General features: G+C 41.5%; 1 protein-coding gene across 2 annotated transcripts; it reads right to left on the bottom strand.

Annotated features, from left to right (window-relative positions):
- Positions 1-1,724: 1,724 nt before the first annotated feature.
- Positions 1,725-16,127, bottom strand: robo4 (roundabout, axon guidance receptor, homolog 4 (Drosophila)). 2 transcript variants are annotated; one of them, XM_026373382.1, is made up of 19 exons: positions 15,872-16,127; positions 14,031-14,357; positions 12,835-12,992; positions 12,006-12,126; positions 11,722-11,860; positions 11,494-11,621; positions 9,211-9,326; positions 8,886-9,117; positions 8,661-8,782; positions 8,307-8,478; positions 7,990-8,187; positions 7,769-7,811; positions 7,506-7,618; positions 7,086-7,412; positions 6,844-6,948; positions 6,600-6,747; positions 4,574-4,819; positions 4,078-4,427; positions 1,725-2,791 (listed from the first exon to the last, which is right to left on the bottom strand). In XM_026373382.1, the coding sequence occupies exons 1-19, from the start codon at positions 15,936-15,938 to the stop codon at positions 2,610-2,612; spliced, it is 3,294 nt and encodes a 1,097-aa protein (XP_026229167.1). In that variant the 5' UTR covers positions 15,939-16,127; the 3' UTR covers positions 1,725-2,609. The 2 variants fall into 2 exon arrangements, with proteins under 2 accessions (XP_026229167.1, XP_026229168.1); XM_026373383.1 differs by having other exon boundaries at positions 7,095-7,412.
- Between the last annotated feature and the right edge of the window lie 6,599 nt (positions 16,128-22,726).

The raw sequence follows: 22,726 nt of genomic DNA, 5'->3' as shown, positions 1-22,726 counted from the left end.
TTTCTATTTTCTATTCTTTTTGTGGCTGTAACACCAGCCTGACTTCCCACAGATCAATAAAGGCCCATTGTTCTCTATCAGAAATAATTGAATTGGAAGCTAACTGTGACAGCCCATGGATTGAAACCTAACTCTAAAGGATTTAACATATAGATAGCTTCATTTAAACACAAACAAGTTGCATACATGTTATATGAAGAGACAAAAACAGTCTAGTTTCCTGACCGGGCTCGTATCGTGATGCTGGATTGACAGGTCCACAACATGCTGCTAATAATACTCCCACACTGCCGCCTATGTTTTTACATATGGTAATTATCCACTTAGTAAAACAGCAGACTGCAGGAAAATCCACGCAGTAAATCTACGTGTGTCTGTGTCTGTGCGTCTCCACGTGTGTGGTTTCAGGCCTCGACTAATGCGGGTCATCGCTTTGCTGAAATGCTATATAAAGCTGGTATTTTGGCATCGGCCAAAATATGTGATGCACAAATCCCAAGGGCAGTGTGTGTGTGTGTGTGTGTACAGTAAGTGAGACTATGTGCATATGAACCACTAAGACAAGCAGACTGACAGTGGTGCTCGGTTTATTACTGCTTAAGCCTGTGTAGTGTGTGTGGTCCAGCCTGTCAGGGAGTGTGTGTGGTGCTCGGTGGGGCTGGGGGCTTCGTGTAGAAACATATGGCCTTAAGTGAAGGAGACAGATGAAGGATAATCCCTTTCTCAGTCTAGTGTACACACACACACACACACACACACACACACACACACACACACACACACACACACGCGCTAATCCACCACTTGCTGTGCTGCACATACTGTAGAGCGTACATGTGACAGTTCAACACTTCAACACACTTTAAAACTGGATTCTTGTACTAGAAACTTATTTAGTCACGTTTTTGCTTTGACGTCAATCTCGACCGCAGGTTTGCATGAGTTGAACAATAGCTGGAAATGAGGTTGATGCTCATTTATGATTACGTTTCATTCTCTGCCCGCACCCTGAAATGGAAAAAAAAAAAAAAAAAAACCCTAAACAAAAAATACTGACAATAAATTACAGTGTTTTTCCTGCTCTAGAAATTCTGAATTACTTGTGGCTCTTGACGACCGAGCACAGAAATTCTAAATTCTCATGTGCAGCTTCTAAAATGGAACAGACTAAGCACTTCTTAGGTCAACATTCTCATTTGACCCCGACGACCCAGATACAAGACGCGGATTACTTTGAAAGAGGCCATGCTGCGACAAACACTCGAGCTGAACACAAGGTCGTTGAGGAAATCATTTTAGTCTTACTGTACATGCATCTGCTGATCTGCACTGCTTTTTTTTTTTTTCATGTAACTGAAATATAAAAGCAGCAAATTTGACAAATAATGAGCTTTTCGCTCACCAACGCCTCAAATTGACACTTTTTTTCTGTTTTTTTCGGAGACAGACACAGACGAAGGTTTAATTATTCTCTCCAGTGGGTTTGTAATTAGACGCCATTATCAGGTAGTGCAGCATTGTTTGCCTTGTTTAGCCAAGCTCGACAGATGAGCTCGAAACATCACCTTCCTGCCCTGCACAGCCATTACAAACAGCAGGGGTCAATTAAAACCCAGCCCCCAGGACGAGGAGGAACAGTGTGTTATGTAAAGACGCTGCACTTCTTCAAAGTCACTTCTCAAGTAGTTCAACACACTGCAAACGTCAAACTTGATTTGACTCAGTACACATTTTATTCCGAACTATAAAAACACATCTGTAATATCAGGTGTACAAAACATGCACATTCAGTAGAAAATGTAAATGTCTGATGCTCCTACAGGTGGTGACTTATATAAAAACATAGTATCTATTCAAACATCAATATTACTGTAAATACGTTTGTGTTAAAATTCAAAACCTAAGTTAGTTCATTGAAACGTGAATAAAAAGACTCTTTCTACTTGTGCTAGTTTGAACTACAGCATGTTGTGCTTAATGCAAACGTAGTGGGACATTTAAAAAGTGGACAGTGTGCATAAAGACAAACGATGTAAAGGAAACAGGAAGATAGATGTGAAATATGTATAAAACTCTTTAAATAACATTTGTTGAATACTGTATGATTCATATTTACATGTGATCAGTGAACTGCTCTGTACAAAAACCACTACTCTACACTGTGTTTGGTAGGAATCCACTGTTTCTTAATGGCTGCTTTCAAATGGTCTCACTTCCTGTATTTTATGTCTTTCTGGCCTTTTCTTAGCCCACTGGGTGAGAACATCCCAGGGGAAGTGTCTTGTTATCCACTTTTCTTATGAGAGAGGAAAGGATAGGGAGGGAGGGGGGGACTTCAGCAACTCTATGGAAGTCATTTAAATGCAGAATAATAACCGGACTGCCCTGAGGAGAACCAACACGCTACAACAAACAACAGCAGATGTGCATCTAGCATCACGGAGCGAGCTCCAATTAGATTTCAAATCTTCATTCACATCAGAATTATTCAGCCCTCAAACCTGTTTCTCTGCCCTCTTCTCGTCTTGCTGTTCTAACATTGCTGTGATGTGTTTCCAAACTTCTCAAAATGAGCTTTTGCTGTTTGTGTCGCCGTGCTGGCAGAGTCATCAAGTGTCAAAAGGTCTGGTGTTCCTGCCGGGATAGCGGGCCCTGTACTGAGCCTCCATTTCCTCCATCCAGGCCATGCTCCAGTCCCACGCAGGAACAGGCTCCAGCTCCCCGGGCGATTCGACTTCACTGCGGAATGATGGATACAGGGCGCTGAGAGGGGAGGCTGGAGGAGAGAAGTCTACAAACAGAGAAGGGGGACGGACACGTTGACACGCATTTTAATATGGAGCGAGTGAATTATACTGAGACACAGACCCTTTTTGCCTTTGGAGACAGAGTGAGTAAACATTTGAAGACCTCTGCGGAGCACCTTTCACGCTGATTCTCCGGGGAAAAGTACATTTTAGTAGCTTCTTTGAAGCAGCTGTCTGTCATTGAAAATAAAACTATTCTCACATGTCTGAAGCACAAGCTGTGCTATCTCACATCAGCCACTCTCTGCATTCTAAAAAAGGTACTGGCACATTTCAAAGACCTCGAATATGGAGCTGTCCGCGAATAATAATAGTTTATTTGAAGTTGCACGGTTCAAGCTATATGGAGTCCTTTCCAATTAATATGAGAGTGGGAATGGAAATATTACACTGTGCCCCAGTCTGAAACAAACCAGTCCCTGCTGCTGTCTGCACTTATCAAACTTTAATGTCAGCTATTGTGAGACTGCATTATCAGCTACAGAGAAAACACTTTAGGGGGTTTTCACACGCTGTATGGCTCGAAAAAAAAAAAAAAAAAACAGCTAAAAGTGAGAGTTTGGAAAACATAATCAAGCTGAATGGTGCCTGCAGAGGGAGAGCAGAGTGACTGATGAGGTGACACACAGGGAGCGGGTGACTCATCTGGAGGCTAAATTTGCTGAAAGGTTTTAAGTAATTGCACGGTGCCACCTTAGATATTAGACTGAATGAATGTTACTTTCTTAAAGTAACACACATGCACGGATGCTCACTGATTGAAAAGAACCTACTCGTGAAAGTACATCCACATATCTAGACAAACGTGCAGGAGAGAAGCACAAACTCCCAGACAGCACGAAGAACGTGAACATGATGAGAACCCTCTGGAGTAGCTAGTGTATGTCAGTCAGTCTGCCTGCAGGACTACCTGTTACCAGCAGGGATCTTTCATGGGTAGAGTGCCCCATCTAGTGGGGGAACATTGTAAACACAGTCAACACTTTAATCATTAATTGTAATTATCTAATGCAGGTTAAGGGTCTGAAATTAAAAAGAAGTAAATGAATTAATTCTATAATAAATAATAAGAAATAATCACATACAAATTTTGCTTCTAGATCAGTGATTTAGATGAACAACAGCTGGACCAACGTCTGCTTCACCCACTCAAACATTTCTACTGTCACCGAAATATTCTAAATTCTAGCCAGAAGCACTGCTTTGTAAATATGATCGTATCTGACTTTGCTGCTCAGTCAGCAATCAACAGCGTTTCCCCTGCACCTACCTGACAAAGAGGCTCCACTCATGGTCTCTGCTGCCACAGCCAGCAGCCGGGCAAAGTTAGTGCTGTCGGTGGTGTAACAGCTGTCCACTGAGCTGATGAGGCTGGTGCGGGCGCTGGCCAAGTTTCCGTCTGTGACTGAGCTCCAGGTGTTCCACAGTGAGCTGTCCCACTCGCTGTAGCAGGAGGAAGGTGAGCTCTGGAGGCGGGCGTGTCGCAAGCCAATTGGTGGAGCCTCGGGCTCATCAGTGTCAGGGTCATCCTCCAGCTGAGTGGAGCGTAGTGTCCCGCGCATATAGCTCAGAGGGGGGGAGAAGGAGTGGGACAGGGAAGGACGCGGCTCAGGTAGGACACTGTTGGCAGAAAGCAGGGGCATGGTCAACTAGCTGCTGTTACTATGGTCTGAACTAAACATATTCTACAGATGGTAACTATCTGTCCTAAAACAAAAACATGTTTAGATCTTTGCATTCAACATCCACCTCCACCACGGCTTCACCTGCATCTCTCCGGCTTAGGGCTGAGTTCCAAGTACTGCGTGGCCTCCTCTGCTGTCAGCGTGCCATCCTGTTCTTCATCCAGTGACTTGGAATATGCCGCAGTGGACAGGTGGCTGTAGGAGGGGAAGCTGTTGTTGTTGTTGTTGTTGCCGTTAGTGGGCCCTGGTTGCCCACGGTGGCTTGATGCAGCACACACCGACTGGAGAGAGCCCACGTCCTCTGTTAGCTTAGTGGAATGACTTGAGCTGAGGAAAAAGCAAGACATGCGTGCGTCTTATTTTTTGGCCAACATCGTATTAAATGATTCATATCTGTAAATATAAAACCAGATTTTAGCTTCTTCATCTGTGCCATAAAACGTCACTGTGACAAAAACACATTAGTGAGTCACAACACTGCACTGAGTGACATGTTACTTACTCATGAAAAAATATAGTTTGTATTTGTTTCAAAAAAGATTGAAAAAAACGTCTAAAACTACTATTCACTTCAATTTATTTAAATTTTTTTGTATAGCGCCAAATCACAACAGAAGTCATCTGAAAGGACTTTACAGTGTAAGGTTTAGTCCTTACAATTACTAGAGGAGCTGAACTTTAGCAAAGACACCCTGAAGTATCTGTGAACTGTATCAGAACAATTCTAGAGGGCTGCTGCCCTACCTTTCATTACTACCTTTCATTATTAATTTTGGATTCTGAGCTGAGGATGCATCTCCCAACTTTACTCACTCGGTTGAGAATGTGGACTGATCACTACGTTTGGAAAATTACAAAAATACAGAAAATCACAGACCTCATTGTCTAGATATGAAGCAAAACTAGCGGTTGTTTAGCTTAGATAACATAAAGACTGTCATCTCCAATAGGTCTGAAAGTAAAGGCAGAGTTTTCTGTATTCCACAACATTTTTAGAAATGTCAAAACAATACTTAAACAATGACAAAATGAAGTCCCAAAGCTAAATAAGTAAGTAACTTTAGGTTAGAGCACCGTGTAAGACAGTACTGTGAAGTAACTCAATATTTTCACAGATAGTTTTATATTTCAGTTTCATTCATTTTTTATTTTTTTCGGTTTTTGGGTTGGTGTAGTACATTTTAAAATTCTCATTGATGCAGCATATTTGGTATGTATTTCTATAGTAATATCATTCTCCCTTCCCACTTTGGAAACACAAACTAGTCTTCCATCCTGCTACTTAAGTGTAGCCATTACTTTGGCCTTTCAACAGTACAACAACATAGGCAGAGGAAGGAAGTTTAGGTCCTCTGTGATCACTAAAACACTGAGGAGCATATATAAAAGGATGTACAGCAGAAACAAAATGTGCATAATAAGTTTAGTTTGGAAAAACAGAACTAAGTGTGATTTTATAGATATTGATGTGCAGCCTCTGTTGTTATCTCAAAGGAAACAGGTGTATCCCAGCTGCACTCAATGTGTAGTGTGAGTCATACAGGATACTGCATGTGAATGGCTTGTAGAGGATGTTAACACCTGGCAGGCTTACTGGAGTAACAGTGTCTAGAAACCCGTCCATTTCCATCTGGTCACTTGAGGGTCCTAGTGCAAAGTCTGCGTAATGTCTGAATCAGCTCATGTCGGAACACAACAGGTAACAGCATTGAGTGTTCCCAGTGAGTGAGGGAGAGTTTCCTTTCAGCCAATCTACTCAGCACAACACCTGAAAGTTTAGGAATTAAAAACCAGCTGTCTGTTATTAAATTACGCTTATTTCCTTGAGGAAACCGAAGTTATAAACATAAACCCTAACCCTGATCTACTGATGCGCTGTAAACAAATACAATTGATTTCTGCAGTGTACTGTTTGTGTCACATCATTCCCCCTGCACCCCAAAATCAAATGGACTATTTCCCAGAGTGAGAACTTAAGTTTCTCCTGCTGTGTGCTGCATTATGTGTATGAGTAGGAGACCGTGCAATGTCCAGACCTGATACTCTGGATATAGTCTGTAGTGCATTTGTAAAAACGGTTTGAGTCTGAGCTGTGTGTTTATCCTACCCTTCATCTGAGGTGAGGCTGTGCGTTTCCATAGCGTTGTCTCTGGGTATCGCTGGTGGTGGGGGTAACATGTCCACTAGGTGTACTGATGCAGAGTAATGCAGCAGACGTGGACAGCCGGTAATTTTACCATACTCTGGATATCCACCTGCACAGAAATAATGACACAATTATTATTATTCCAAGTGAGCGTTATGGTACATATTAGCTTAACTTTAAATGTCAGTTAGAGTTGTTTTTATACCATGTCGGCTTGATGGTATGTGACTGAGTCTCTGTTTGTTGGCAGGAGATAAACAAGCCTGGTTTCTGATAGGCACTATGGGGACACTGTTGACTGCATGCAACTCTGAGGGTAAACAACAAACAAATTATAACACACATTATCTAACACACATCCTACATTCTCTAATAGTTAAACATTCACATGATTTCACACTACAGTGGCACTAACATTGCATTCTTGAACTATCTTCCACTATGCACCTTGCTTACTGTGGTTCTTCTCCCATGACTCTCTCAGCACACCCATTTTAGGCTGGGGGCGTATGGCCTGTTTCCATGGCAGTGCTTCATGGCTTCCAAGTGGTGAGGTCTTGGAAATGGGCTGACTGAATATCTTGATGGTCTCAGCTCCTTGCTGAAGCGGCAAACCATGGGGCATTTTAGGCTGACGCCCTGGACTGTTGAAGGTCTTAAGGCCATTACCCATTAGATCCACATAGAAAGTGCCGTAAACGCCACAGGTGTCGGTCACAATGGGGACAGCTGAGTCCAGACAGCTGGGGTCATTCTTGGATGAGATTTGGAGGCCTAAGGAAATACAGACAAGTTAAGTACAGACACTAAATCGACCTAAAGTATATTCATGAATTATGCCTATGCCAATCTGCAATCAGGACTCACTGGTGCTCCTAATCCCTGGATGCTTCTGCCCTTGGGCCCATAAGTCCTGATACTTCTGGTTGAAGGCAGGTCTCCAGCCGCCTGAGATCCATGGGGAGTCAGGAGCCACCATCCTTTAGAGGACAGCACAGATCAAGACAAAACAAACTAAAAGGTATAATTGTGCAAAAGTATTTAAGAACTTCATTATGCCTCAATATTGTCTTAAGTAAATTTAACCTGATTTTCAATACGTGTAGCTAAATGTAATCATCAGGCTTTACCTGTGTTTTATAACAAGATCTTCATTTGCCAGTCTATGCAAACCTAAGTAACAAATCAAACAAAAAACAACATGAAACACAACAAAACATGTAACAGCAGCTCTTTTGTACTTTTGACATGTTTAAGTCACTTGACATACAATATTTTCAATTACATTTCTAGTAATGAGGATCTTCTAATATAGTATAATAATAATACTTGTCACTGTTTCCATACATACCTTTCGCCCTGCAATGTCCTAGTATCGAGTGGCCTCCCTTACTGCGACGCCTAAAGAGACAGACAGCTGCAACCATCAGAATACACCACAGGAGGGCACCGATACTACCGATCAACACTGGGTCCTGAAACATGGCCAAAACCTGAGACAGATCCCGTCTTTGGGTGGCTGAGTCAGGGGGGCCACCTATCTGTGGGTCTGGGAAGCAAACAGGAAGTAGATTAAATCAGCTATGAGGTGATAATGACTTCTCTTCTTCAGTGTTCAGCTGATAACTAACTAACAGTTATATTTTCTTGAAGTGTGCTTTTGCTCACTGATAACAAATCCATGAGGATCACTGAGAGCTCCTACTCCAGCTCCGTTGATAGCTGCTATGGTGACCCAGTATCGTCTGCCTGGTTTTAGAGTGGAGATCTCGAGGTCGTGCTGACCACTGTTCACTGTCCAGTTTTGGTGCTGCTGCTCCATAGAGTCCACACACCACACCTGAGTGAAGAAACAGACTTATTAATGTCTTTTAATCAAATACTTAAATTTGGGGATATATTATAAAGAGTTCTGTTTTTTGTTTGGATAATGCAGTATGCAGCAGTGTCCACTCTGTTCAGGGGATGATACTACATGTCATTTTCAAAAGATGTCTAAAGCAGGTTATCCCAGGTTGTTACCTTGTAACCCTGGATGATCCCATTGTGGGTTTCATGAGGAGGAGGCTCCCAGCTCAGGTTGATGGTGTTATTCTGCTCATGGCTCACTGATATGGACACAGCCAGTGGAGGAGCACTGGGCACTGCACGTGGTAAAAGTTAGTGTTTACTATTTTCTCCTAAACATGGCTGTAATGTATAAATTACCATCAGACACAAAGGCTCTCAAATGAAATCATTTCTCACCTGTCTCTGGAACTCTCAGGTGTCGAGTGTTGCTCTCTCTCCCATATAAGTTGCTGCCATAGGGACGAACTTTGAACTCGTACTTGTAGCCTCTCTTTAAGGGGCCCAAATGAGTCTGGAAGCTGGGCATCGTCACCTTCTTTGCTGCCCAGTCCGAGCTGGCAGGCAGCAGAGAGCGATAAAGAACCTCAAAGCCATCGAGGTAATGAGGTTGGGCTGGGAGGGACTGCAGCTGGTCAGAGAGGAAACACACACATCACAGATTAAACACCTGAAATATTCATGCTGTCTGTGAAACTTATGAAAAATATATATATATGTATACCTTCCACTGTACTTGGGAGACGTTGGACCCAGAGGCTATGATAGTGACATTTTCCAGAGCCACTCGCAGGGCTGACAGCTCTTTGTGAAGGTCCTTCTGTATAGTGCTGGCAGCTTCTGCAAACAGAAGAGTTAGATTTCAATGTATTTTTTAAACATTTTTGAAAGGACAACTTTATTATATTATTGGTTTCACACATGCACTGACACTCTGAACTTCTCCAGACTTTACCTGTGAGCTGCATGTGTGAACCCAGGTGTAAATTCAGCAGATAACAGTCCAGAATATTCACAGTGAGTGAGGGGGTGTTTTCTTACAGCCGAGCTGCTTAGCACAACATCAGAACGTTTAAGACTGAAAAACCAGCTTTCTGTTGTTGGATAGTGCTTCTTTTCTTCAGGAAGTTATATATATATTTAGAGGGCCTGCATAATGTCTGGACCTTATCCTCCAGAGTGTCTGTCTGTGTCTGTAGTGCAAATCACTGACCAGAAAAGGTTATAAGTCAAAGTTTTTGATCTTGTTGGATAAGCAACTCCTAAGGTTTAAAAAGGATGAAGCTGTTACTCCCTAACACTGGAGGACCTGTTTGAGGTGATTCAGGCACATTGCCTTAAGGGTTCAGCCCTGTGAGACCTGAACAGGCTCTGTTCTTTCTTCCTCTTGCCTATCTGGGACGGCCGGGATAGGCTGAGATGTATGAATGGCCCTGTTGGGTTTTAGCTCCAACAATCAACGATTTGCAACTGCTTTTGACAGTGTAAATATTAACCTTAATCCAGCCTCCGTGGCAGTTTTAAGCAAAATAACCACAAACATAGAGATGAAGCCTATTTCAGCTCTAATGGATAGGGCCTGTGTGTTATGATCTAGGCTCCATTTCCTGTCCGGTGTTTTTATATGGATCACCTTTCTGTCTCCCACCTTGTTTTCATGCCTCTAGCTTCACTCAATCAGCCATGATTAGTTTCACCTGTGTTCCCCTGTCCCTACTTAAGTCCCACTCAGTTCATTGTTCCCTTGTCAGATTGTCAAGTTTTCTTGCTGCTCTCCCACCTAATCTACATTGCCTTGTTTCTCATCCTGTGTGTTTTTTGACTGTGTTTTGACCTGGTCCTGGACCTTCCCATTGCCTTAGCCCTTGTTAACCTGTGAGTTTTGCTTCTTGTTTCCATCTCCTAGTTCTCCCTCTTGGATGATCCCTGACATCCCTGTTTACCTGGCTCGTTGATCCTGGACCCTTCACCAGGATCCTGTACCATTGTCATGAATTTAGCATGAGTTTTTGCCTGACTGTTTGGCAGTGATTTTGTTTTTTTATTGTTGTTACTATTTTGGTTAACACAGTGTCCTCTTTATTCACGTTAATTGACTTTTGAGTTTTGTTTTGCACCTTTTTGCCACATGTTTTTATACCAAGCATTCTGACACGCCAACTTGGCAACCACCATTTTGTATTCCTAGACTTCAACTCTGAGTTCTCTGCTTACCTTGTCTTTTTCCTGCATCACCCTACAAATTATTCTTGTGACAAACTTTTTTTTTTTAATCTAATCATGTCTGGAATTATAATGGGTCCTCCAACACTAGAACATCAGTGTTTTCATTACAGGTCCCAGTGTGGCCACAACCATTGAGTGTCATTTCCTATTTCTCTCTTCATTTTCTGTCACTTACTGCATACACATTAAAGAAATCTAATAAACATAAAACAATAATACAGGAATAAGGCTAAGGAGGGCTGGCTTAGTTCTGGGGGTGGAGCTGGACCCTCTACATGTTATAATTAAGTGGAGGATGCTGTCCAAACTCCACTCAATCCTGGGCAATCCCTCCCACCCACTACACAGTGTGCCAGGTGGACAGAGGGGCACATTCAGCCAGAGACTGATCAATATCAAGTTCTCCACTGAGCACCCCAGGAGATCTTTTCTACCTGTGACCATCAAACTGTACAACTCCCCCTCCCTTTGTAAGGAGATGGGGAACTGACTATCATCAGTATAATTTTTTATGTTGTCATTCCAGTCGGGTGTATTATTATTGACCCATTTCATCCATCTTTAGATATTCTGTGTATGTATTGATGTTATTCTGTATTTGTGTTTGTGTGGATCTTTTTAGGTTGTGTTTTTTTCCTTTTGTCTAAATTGAGAGCAACTGTAACACGGCAAAACAATTTCTCTCTGGGAATAATAAAGTGTTTTAAATCTTAAAGACCGACAAATGGTCTTTGGTGGTAAAAATGTTTCTGCATCACTGCTTTCTCAGACTTTATCGTACCTTCAACCAGTAGCTGTGCGCTGGCAGTGACCACACCTACGTCATTGGCAGCAGTGCAGGTGTACTTCCCAGCATCCTGGGTTGTCACATAATGGATCTGGAGAGTCTGGTCAGGGTTTACAAGATACCTGTGCACACATGTTTGATTCTTAATTTTCTTACATTTCTGTTTCTCAGAAGGTGTCCACAAAAGACTGGGGTGTGTAATATATTTTTTCATTCAAGTACCTGCCATTGGGCAGTGGCCCTTGATCTCTGCTCCACACCACAGCAGGTGGAGGGTCACCTTTAGCTTGGCAGTAGAACTGGGCAGACTCCCCCATTCTCACAGACACATTTTCTGGCTTCAGCACCAACACTGGCTTGGCTACAGCAGAAGAGAAGAACCAAGTATTTTATATTATTGGTATGTGGGTGTATGCATGTCTGTACAGGGGTATTTTTAAGTTACATAAGACATAACTCAGAATATGATTGTTACAGCAGCAATAATTATGAGAATGTTGTCTCACCCAGCACAGATAGCCGAGCCGCTCTGCTCTCCCTCACTCCCACAGTGTTGCTGGCCACACACACATAGGCACCAGAGTGGTTCTTCTCCGCAGGAGCGATGAAAAGCTTCCCACTGAACTCCTACAGCACAAGCAGAGTGCAGACAGGAAGAGGAAACACATCGGATGGCTTATAGTAGCAATATACAATGCAACAACTCACTTTCATTTACTATTGACATATCATTTAAACATGTCAAGTGACTGTGTGCAAAATATTAATGATTACAGATACATTCAGCTTAGTTTCAGCAATAGGTGGAGGAGAAACGAGGAGACTCACAAAGGAATGCTACAATGTTCAAGCAGTTGGATAAAAGCAGCCAAAGACGGTGCTCTGTGTTTGGTGACAAAGTCTATTGTCAGCAAGTTACCTCTGTCTTCTCCTGAGATGCATGTCACAGTGGTCTTTGAAAGCATTCCTGTTTAAGTAACTGTAATCACATATTGTCATGTTCTACTTGATGCTCAACAGGTGTGTCTAAATCATGGCGTAACTGTATCACAAGCACTACTTGATTCAACCACCATTATTGTTTTGAAAGTGTTGTGTGTTTATCCAATGTATGTGTAACTTTTGTGAATTAAAAAAAATAAATAGTTTGGTTCGTGTATTAATTTATGGTACACTCTCCTCATGTCTACATAGATAGCTGCTATTTCTGTTCTATACGTTATACATTTTAAGCATTTTGTAATTGTGTGTGTGTTTTCCAAAATCCAGTGTGTAATATTATCACCACATTTACACAATAAAATGTATGTCTGAAAGATGTTTATAAAGGCTTACAGTGTAGTGATGGTCAGTGTTGCTGATAGGCAAGCCATCTTTCTTCCAGATGATGTTAGGTTCAGGGTGTCCCAAAGGAGGACCACAGTTTAAGACAGCCACGTCCCCCTCTGCCACCTCCACATCACTCGGCTGCACAACGAAGTCCTCCTGCAACACTACAACAACACAGATTTTGGTTTAACCTCACACAATTACAGGGTTGCCTGAAAGCAAGAGCCAGGAACACACTGAACTTTCTGAGGAATTCTGTAATAAACACTTAAGACTGCACGCTGTCAGCTGTGCAGTCTTGTTTGGACCAGTAATTCCAAATCAATACATCCTAAAACTAAAGAACTGCAGATTTATTTCTGTGACTCAGCTGTTTCTGCTCTATTTAAAATAACTGTTTCCTACAAACTCATATATATATATATATATATATATATATATATATATATATATATATATATATATATGTTACTGCACTTCCTGTTAACTTTCCTATTTCTTCTTGTCCTTTGCAGCTTTTGGTTCTGTGTCTTTTAAAGGCTCAAAAACAAGCAGCAGAGGCTGCATGTCGACAGCCTGACTCATGTAAGTAATCAGTGAGCATCACAGTTTGACCCCCCTCCTGTTCAACAAACAATGACATTGGACCCCATGTGTCTTCATCAGTTCTCTGCGTGTGTGTGTGCATATGTGTGACTGAGTGTGTGGAGGATAAAAGAGTTAGAAGGACTCAACTTTTCTCTAATCCTGTTTTCTGACACAAGTCCATTTTGTTTGGTTCAGTGGTGCCAGAGAGACTGACTTTTAACTGACTTTTAATTTCTAATATGGACTTTTTAAAAAAGGCATTCATGTAATTTGCTCATGTCTGGGAGTTTTACATCGGTGATCATAGGAGGTGGGTGCTTCTGAACCCCACACATAAAAATGAGACTACACCTCAGTACTGTCTATAAGATGAGCAGGGCTTGTTAGTGCAGCTTCATCTTAATGGATCAGGAAAGATGCCTCACTGATGTTTGGTACAATACTATAGTTAATGTTGAACAGTGCAGAGCAATGATCATTAACAGTCCTCAGAGATTAACATTCATCTCCACAGTGAAATTTCAAGTCTATCAGATTGTCTTTCTCATCCCTGAAAATGTTTAGTGGCAGAAAACATTCAGTATATAGTAAACACATACATGCCACAGTCTTACCTGCAATATACAGTGAAGCATTACGGCTGGTGGCCTTCCCCATACTGTTACTGGCCACACAGGTGTAGACTCCCTCATGTGACTGACCTCGCCTGCCGCCTCCCACACTCAAGAAGAAGAGGCTACCTTCTGACAGAACCATGGGTTGCAACTGGCCATCTGCTTTTGCCGTCTCCAGCGGTTGGCCGTTGCGCAGCCACTCGATGGTCGGCTTCGGGTTGCCATCCGTCCGGCAAGAGAGTGTCGCAGGATTGCCAACTTTCACCACAACGTCAGATGGGTGGTGGACGATGCGGGGCGCTGACTCCTCTGCCCGAACTCTGGGACCTAAATATACAAAGATGTTGAAGAGACTGCAGTAAATCAGTAAGCTGACTCGAAGAAAATAAAACTATCACCGTGTTTAGGTTCAATTTATTTTCCTTACATTCTGCCTTAAGCAAAAAAAATATTTTTTGATCACAGAAGTGCACTAAGGCATTACGTTTTGCATTGCACTATGGTTTTACTACAGATCATTTTGATAAAGTACTTGAGGAATTTGAAATTATTCTTCTCTGGATAAGAGCCTGAAATGTGGGGGAACACCCAAACAGTAGCCCTTATCACATTGCATCAACTCCTACAACTCCTCCTGTGCTACAGAACACACACAACAAACAAGTTTGAGCCCTGCTACCGACAAATAATGTCTATTTGCAGCCAGCAGACTCGGAATGCCATTGTTTGAACTTCCCATGGAGCTTGACAGTCACACTAAAGGAAACTGAGAGACTGTGATCAGTTTCCTGATAGAAAAGGAAGCTCCAGGGTCAGGAACAAAACAAAAGCAGACTGGAACTCCATCAACAGCATATCCGGAACAGAACAAAGACACTCTTTCAAGATGTATTTTAAGTGAGAAATGAGAAACATCCCATTTAAATTTAATATAATCCTAAACTGACTAAATATTTTGGATTGGGGCTTTCAAAAAATGGCTTGTACTTCTTGAGCTGGTCTTTCACTCACTATGGCCGGAAATAACTTCAAATTACAGCTAACAATAGCCTGTTTAGCCTCATTGTCATTGTGTCTCTTTACATTCTGGGCTGCAGCCAAAACATCAGTGCATGGTCAAAATTTTCACACGACTCACTCGGTTCCTAAAAGAATTTCTCAGGAGGAGCTCAAGGAAATATAACTGTTTCTAAAAGGGAAGTCCATGCAAGTAGTGCAACCACACTACACACCTGTGCTATGGGTTGGACAGGTGAAGAACCTGCTGAAGTGTCCTGTAGCAAGACACTGACACTGTGAGAGCTGAACACAAAAGAAATAGTCAAAAGATTTGATAATTAAATTCTTTTTTAAGTGGCTTTAGATCCTGGAGTGAACATTAAGTGATCCAAAGAATCCAAATGTTGACACTTTTTGAGCCAAAAATAAAATCAATAAATAAAATATTGACAATAAACCAACAGAATAATCAACAGGCAGCCTGAGAAGTAGCAGTAGTAGTGTTACTAGTAGTAGTACTGCTAATAGTAAAACCTGAGTTCACCCATTAGGGCTCGATTAAGTAACATTGAGGGGACTATGATGTGAAATATTTGCAGTAAGTAGAAATTTCAGTGTCTGCTTTAGAATTTAGGATTTCTGGTGGTGAATCATTTGAACTCGGTGGTTAATTAATTGGGAAACGTAAATAGAGCATGTTTTAACCATACTAGAGGACCACATAGTATTTAACGCGTTGTACTAGTTTAGTATTAAATAATATTAAGTTTAGTGTAATTAACATGAATAATTCGGATGCCATGTTAAAGTGTGTTTAATAAAGAAAGTGAAAAGTAACTCACCTGACAGCAGAACTCCCAGCAGCGACAACAGTAATGTTAAAAAACCACCTTTCGTTAACAGCATCATTAACTGCGACGACAACAGCAGTGTGCGGGCTAGCTAAGTTAATGAATCATTTGTATTAGGCTAACTTAGGCAGCTAAACGTTTCGGGCGCAATTTAGCCGAACTTTTCACATTTAAATCCGTGTTAAGCTACAACATTTTCCTTGATTAAAAGCCGCTTCATAGTCAGCTTCCAGCGCCAATTACGTTCTCCGCTGAGCGCACCGCTGTGACATCCAGCTTCCTGTCGGGCGGGTTTTCAAAACAACACTCATGTTCAGGAGTGGTTTACACTTTGAGAAATTCTTCGTATAGTTTTACGAATAAATCCAATCATTATACCTTTAACCTAGCGTTTTATATGACTTCCCACGCTCCATAGCTCCATATCTTACAGTTTTCCTATCAATCTGTATTTTGCAAAACCGCTATATGATTTTAATTTAAAGACTATACCGCCTACTTCCGGCAGCATTCTAGTTTTCTACAGGACACTTGACAGATACGGAGGAAAATAACATGCACAGCATTAATCTATTTATCTATCTAACTATCTATTTATCTATCTAACTATCTATCTATCTATCTACTGTATCTATCTATTTATCTATCTAACTATCTAATCTCATTCTTTACAAAGATTAAGTCTATTTTTATTTCTATGTTTATAGGACGTTGAGTGCTCTGCAGGATTGAACTCTATAACTCTGCCCCTGTTTAGTTCTTCATTTGAAACATGTTAGAGAAAAGTAACTTTCATCAGTGCAATCCTTCTTCCTACTGTTCAACTTTTTTTTATTTATTTCTGTTCTGGGGACCACAGCCAATTCATCTGATAAATATTAACAAAGTCTGCTTATACTGACTGGGTGTGGTGACTCGTTAGAATATTGTGTTTCCAGTGTAGTCAAAGCTCTATAGAAGCAGTGGAGGTGACAGTAGACCATTCATTTTAACTATCTAAACATGCTGTCCCACCTTGACAGTGTTTCCATCTGTTTCTGACGCTCTTGTAAGACAGGAAGTTCAGAATCCCCCCTTATTTCCAGACAATAGAAGGAAATTATGCATCTCTCACTCATGCAGTGACTTCACAATCAGTTGTTTGGTCTCTGTATGTCTCTGTCTAACAGCTTAGTATATTTTACACGAGCTGAACGATATAAAGGTATTTTAACTCAGCTGATTTACCATGATTATCAAAAAACACTTAATTGAACTACTACTAATTCAAAAGCAAGGATGTGGTGTACTTCTGAACCAAGTTACTTCTAAGTTCACTGCAAAGAGAGGAGCCACCCAGAAACAAGTGAACTACCACTAGTTCATTCCTTCCAATGGCTCACATAAATAAAGCATTGTTTAGCAAACTGCTCATTGTGGGGCTCAGAAAGGCCCCGGGTGAAGTGATGGATGTTTATATTGATCCAACAACTTGGGCTCGATGGCCCCGGCATCGGCCAGCTTTCAGCCGGCAACAAAAGGTTTTAGAGGGGGGATGAAGGATGAGTCCCCAACCAAACACAGCCCATGGGAATGGTGCTGGGCTGAGACGGGAACAGAGAAGGGACCTCTTTCAGGCTGCGCTACCAGAGGTCAGGAGAAGTGTTGGAATGGTCAAAGAGGGCGGAATAGAGTGAGAAAAAAAAAAAGAATGTGTCAGCTTTAGTGAGGAATGTGATAAAAAGTGACTTCTGAGTAAATTCAGAGAGAGTAACTCAGAGTGTTTTGTAGTGGAATCAACAATCACTGTCAGCATGAATGACTGCCTGAACAGAGATGTGCTCTGTGTTCTAACACGCTCGGCTCCACTGAAATAATTACACAGCAGAATGTTTATCCTCAGACGTGGCGTCGTCGCACCCCATCACGTTTGCATGTTCCCAATTCGGATTCATTTGTCGAATCTCCAGAGAATAAAACGTTATACGCACACAGGGCTGCACGTTGCTTCGTCGTTCGCAAATAAACCTTGAGGCGTGAGCGGTGTTGTGTTGTGTTAACACTTTTTCATTTTACAGCTGGAGGATGAGCGTGATTGTCACTGCAGCTTCGAGCAGATGGTGACTCTGCAGGAGGACAATTGGAATATTCTGACAAATCTTGTACATTTTTTTCTTCTATCCTTGACAACTGCACAATCCCAGTGTGATTGCTATTTAGAAAAATAGAACTTGCAATGTGTTTTTTTTTTCACCTTGAAACTTCATAATGCTTTGGAATTCATTATGAGCTGTTTAAGGATGCTGCTACACATTAAAGCTCTCTGTGAGACCTTAGAGACCCGAGCTGCAAAACACTGACAAACACAAATGATGTTCATGGTTTTGATGCCTGAACCTCAAACCAGTCATGAAAAGTAAATAGGTGCATTTATTTAACTACTATTTATACTTTTTCTACTTGACTCATTTTTACATTGCTTTGACCTAACTGCATTTCTGGGGTAAATGCTAATACTTTTACCACAGTGCATTCATGTGATAACTTAAGTTACTAGTTAATTATTAGATTCAGATTAGTAATACAATATACAGTATAATAATAACTTTATTGATGCCTGGTATGAAATTGACAAACCACTCAGCAGCATGTAAAGTTATTCAGACTCTAAACATATGATCAACAGCTCCATCATTTCCAACCACAACATAAAAATGATGAACACTGTAATGCATCAAACATTATAATCCAATAATATCATATTTATTATTGATACTTTTAATTTGCTAAATCTTATGCACTTCTACTTCTGCAACATTTTGAATGTAGTGCTATTATTACATACTGTGATAATGATACTTGGTTGATGTGAGTGCTTCTTACAGTAAAGTCACTATGTGAAATAACATATTGTTCATTGCTTTGTCTCTGAATTACAAAAGAATATTTATATCTTCATACATGTTCCATATAACATATAGACATTTTATTTGGTGTGTATATGATCATGACTCAATTTTCTGCCCATAGAAAAACTAAAAATAAATGTTTTAAAGGGGAAAGACATCATTTTACACTTACAGCACCATATTTATCATCATCAACCATATTTGGAGCTGCAGACGTGTTGGTGTACCGTAGGCACCTTTAAACATGTTAATAGATCAGCTGATGTGCAGCAGGTTGCAGCACGTCACTGATGCGTGCCTACAGTGTGAAAAGATGCATGGGCTCACCTTTTCTGCGGTGTGGCCTGCTCCTGTGAGACGTGTGATGGTTCCTGGCACCGTGGTGAGCATGCTCTTTGACCCGGATCTTTGACCTTTTGTCCTGCCCCTGCTCCTTGCTTATTTCTTGGCACCTGCACATCTGCGAGTACTCTGCCCAGGTGTAGAACCAGGTCACGCAGAAGAGCCACACTCCGAGCTGCATCTTCAGTCTGCACGTCAACGCTTCCTGAACGCAAGAGCCCCAACCCTCAGCGCAGCTCAACTGTAGCATCCATCATCTGCCAGTGTGGAGCTCTACAAACATTCAACATGTGACCTATCCTGTCTGCCACTTGTTCTTTGGAGACTTAAATAGTATGTTTTCTTCATATTCCTCAAACATGGCTGTGAGCTCCTCTTCCCTCCCTCTTTAATTTGGCTGCTCCTGCTCTTCCCATCTCCCTCCTCTTTGCGTCCTTTTTTTTTTCCTCCCGAGGTGGGAAAAGTTTAGGGGGGGGACAATGATCAAAAAAACAAGTTTCAGACCTCATGCTGAGCGAATAGTGAGGGGAAGGGGACCAAGGGGTACTGTCTTGTCCAACAACATCTGTGCCATTCATTCTGCATGGGATGAAGGGGGGAGGCAGAAAACAAGGCTCAGTTGAGGGGAGGTGGGAGGTGAAAAGAAGTTGAAATAAGGGGGAGGTTACACAGTGAGGCCTGTTTTCCCAAGTTAGATCACTTTAATTAATCAAATGTCTGCCATAAGGTTTATGCAAAATATAAAACAAAATGAAGTCAGAATTTTCAAATGCTGGAAGAACATTTATGCCCGTTGCACAGAGGACAAGTTGCAATTTTCTTTTTGTCTTAGCTCATTCTCAGAAGTAAATCATCAGACCAGAAGTTTCAGACAAAAATGAGTACAAAGGCTTCCCCTTTCTTTCTTTCACTGCTTTACTCTAATGTGACGACTCAAGCCTAGCCCTCCACCCCCCCCACCGCCCCTCTGCCCCCCCAATCACTACCCAACCTCCCACCAGTCAACTAGCCGAGCAAATTTGTAGCTGCCTGTCTTCACAGTATGAGTCTCATACATCATGTTGGCTCGCAAATAACAAGCATACAAAAAGTAGCAAGTCAACCTTGTCCGAATATTCAGATTTAATTTTAAGCACAGGCGGTTCATTGTAAACAAACAAACAAATGGGGCTCCTTAAAAGGACTGCAGATGCCTTCACCAAGTTTACTATGGACACCAAAAAATGTTACCAGGAGAACTGTATCAGACTGCAACAACACACTTTATCTTCCTAATGTAACCTAAAAAGATATTTTATATAGTATATTAAGTAATAAATGCATATGTTGCATTCCCCACTGTAATTAATGTAAGATTCACGACAATATATCATGACTAATTGTGCTCACAATATCTATACCTGCACCACATCAGTATATAACACAGTATATAACGGCTGCAAATGTTGAATCTAATCTAATGTAGGCTTCATTATCAGTTGTTTGTAGTCTATTCAAAATGCATTGCTACAGAGAGATGATTTACGCCACGAGGTGGAGGATATGCCTCTACTGGTGCTGATAATCCACCACGCAACTTTTCCACTGTTCACTGTTTGCAGCAGAGCAGCTATAAAAGCAGGTGTAACTTCAAACAATAATGGCTCTTACATATGCATTTGCTGTAGGCCTGTGCATTTACTAGATTCTGTAGCACACTATATTAGCTGTAATTTTAATCTCTGACTTTGAAATGTATACACAATATAATGTTTTCAAAACAAAAGGATAATAGAACTCATGGTACACACACAACTTTCCGCTATACTGTCTCTTATCAAGGAAGTACTAAATGTGTACTAGGGCCTATGATCACTACAAGACCTGGTACACATTTGGTTAATCTCTATGTGTGACAGTAGTGAGAACAGTAAAATCGGATGCCAGAAAAAACAACTGATATGAAAAGCACTGAAGGACAGTGCATTTAAAATAGATATTAGAATGAAGCTTGTGTTTTTGTAATTAACTTCATATGAGACAGGTTTTCAAGAATTAAAACATGTTCTGCTGAGTATCAAAGGGGTGAACATAAAAGCTCTGAGTTTTAAAAGCCTATCTTAAATCAGGATGCATGCTCTCATAAGATCTACATTAACTTTTATTTTGATTTATTAGTCTTTTAACTTTTTTTATATATTTAAAATCATGTTGTTTACTGATGCTGCGCCCTGCACAAAACGTTAATCTCTTCCAAAGTGAACAATATTTCATCATGGCTCAGCTCAGTAATGTGGTGGAGGAAAAAAAAACACAAACATACTGACTGAGGAAACACAAGGAGGGAAATTTGGTTGCACACTGATGTTAATATATCATTGATATTGCAATCAGATAAACTTAGTATCTAATATATCTTTACATGACATTGTTACTGGTTGCTGTCCCATATTACAGGTCAATCCACATGATGAAGTATTAAAACCCAGTCACAGCCCATGAAACAACTGAGCATGCTCTGAGCACCACTGTGGCCACCCATGTTCAACTATTATGACCATGGTCTTTGATCAGTGCAGCCACTGGCTTTCTAAGCCTGGCCTGTATTAAATCATGTCTTCAACAGTGTCAAAACAGAACCCCCACAGGGCAAGGCTTCAGCCCGCGATGGGGTGTCATGTCCAAGCAGCAGAGGGCTATTGGGGGGCAACCTGACCTCTAATCTGGGTCTTCGTCATCCCTCTGAGAGGCAGAGCTTTGGGGTAAATCCTTCCTGAGAGAGAGGTAAGACGCCAAGACAACATCAGAATCTCACTTTGGGGATTTTGCCCTCCTAGTGTGTTGCAATGATAACTTCTCCTGGTTATATACAAATGTGCATAATAGAACACAGTCAGGCAGCGGTGAGAAAAAAAACCCTTTATCGCTCTATTGACAAGTCCCCAGTTCATCTCCATGTTCTGTCACTAACTCTTGCACAGTTTAGTGAAATACCCACTTGTTAGCCAACAAATCTACTCCAGAGGAAGGTAATTTAACATCTTCACATAGGCCCGCTATGTGAAGATGTTAAATTACCTTCCTCGTTGTAGTTTTACCCCTTGGAGCACTCATCTAGTTTTATTTACCAAACTTTTTGAAAGGACGGCAAACATTGCCATCTGCTTGATTTAACACAAATTGAATCACATTCTTTTAGGATAAGTGCACCAACTTTGCCCCAAAATCCTCAATGGATTTTCCATGTGGTGGGAGCTGGGTGGGGCGGTGACGGTATCCATATCACAAACGGAGGGCAAGATGACTGAGTATGTGAACGGCGAGCCAGAAGTTCTGCTTGACTGCACCTAAATGCAGAATCTACCAGAGAGGAGCACACCCCATCCCCTCCGCAGCCTCAAAAAATCCGAGCACCCTGAGCTTTCTGCTCACACCTCTTTGCCCTTGCATTGCTCACTCTTTCTCTGTCTCTCCCGCCCCCATCTCTTTATATGCCCAGCTGGCTGCGCCACAAAGACTCCCGGCTCTCAGTTCCAAATGATCCTCAAACCCCCACATGCTTTGTTCTACTCATTTTCCCACTCCCCAGAGACAGAGTTTAGCAGCAAAAATAAAAATGAAGAAAAGGATAGAGGGG

The sequence above is a fragment of the Anabas testudineus genome, chromosome 14 (genome assembly GCF_900324465.2).
Source record: "Anabas testudineus chromosome 14, fAnaTes1.2, whole genome shotgun sequence".
NCBI classification, from domain to species: domain Eukaryota; kingdom Metazoa; phylum Chordata; class Actinopteri; order Anabantiformes; family Anabantidae; genus Anabas; species Anabas testudineus.
This window is presented reverse-complemented; position numbering and strand designations above follow the sequence as displayed.

Excerpts from the sequence above, each read along its gene's own strand:
- robo4 (XM_026373382.1), bottom strand. The coding sequence starts at position 15,938 with ATGATGCTGTTAACGAAAGGTGGTTTTTTAACATTACTGTTGTCGCTG. Across the intron at positions 7,413-7,505 it reads TCCAGGGATTAGGAGCACCA|GCCTCCAAATCTCATCCAAG; the intron begins GTGAGTCCTGAT and ends GTATTTCCTTAG. Across the intron at positions 2,792-4,077 it reads GAGTGGAGCCTCTTTGTCAG|ACTTCTCTCCTCCAGCCTCC; the intron begins GTAGGTGCAGGG and ends CTCTGTTTGTAG.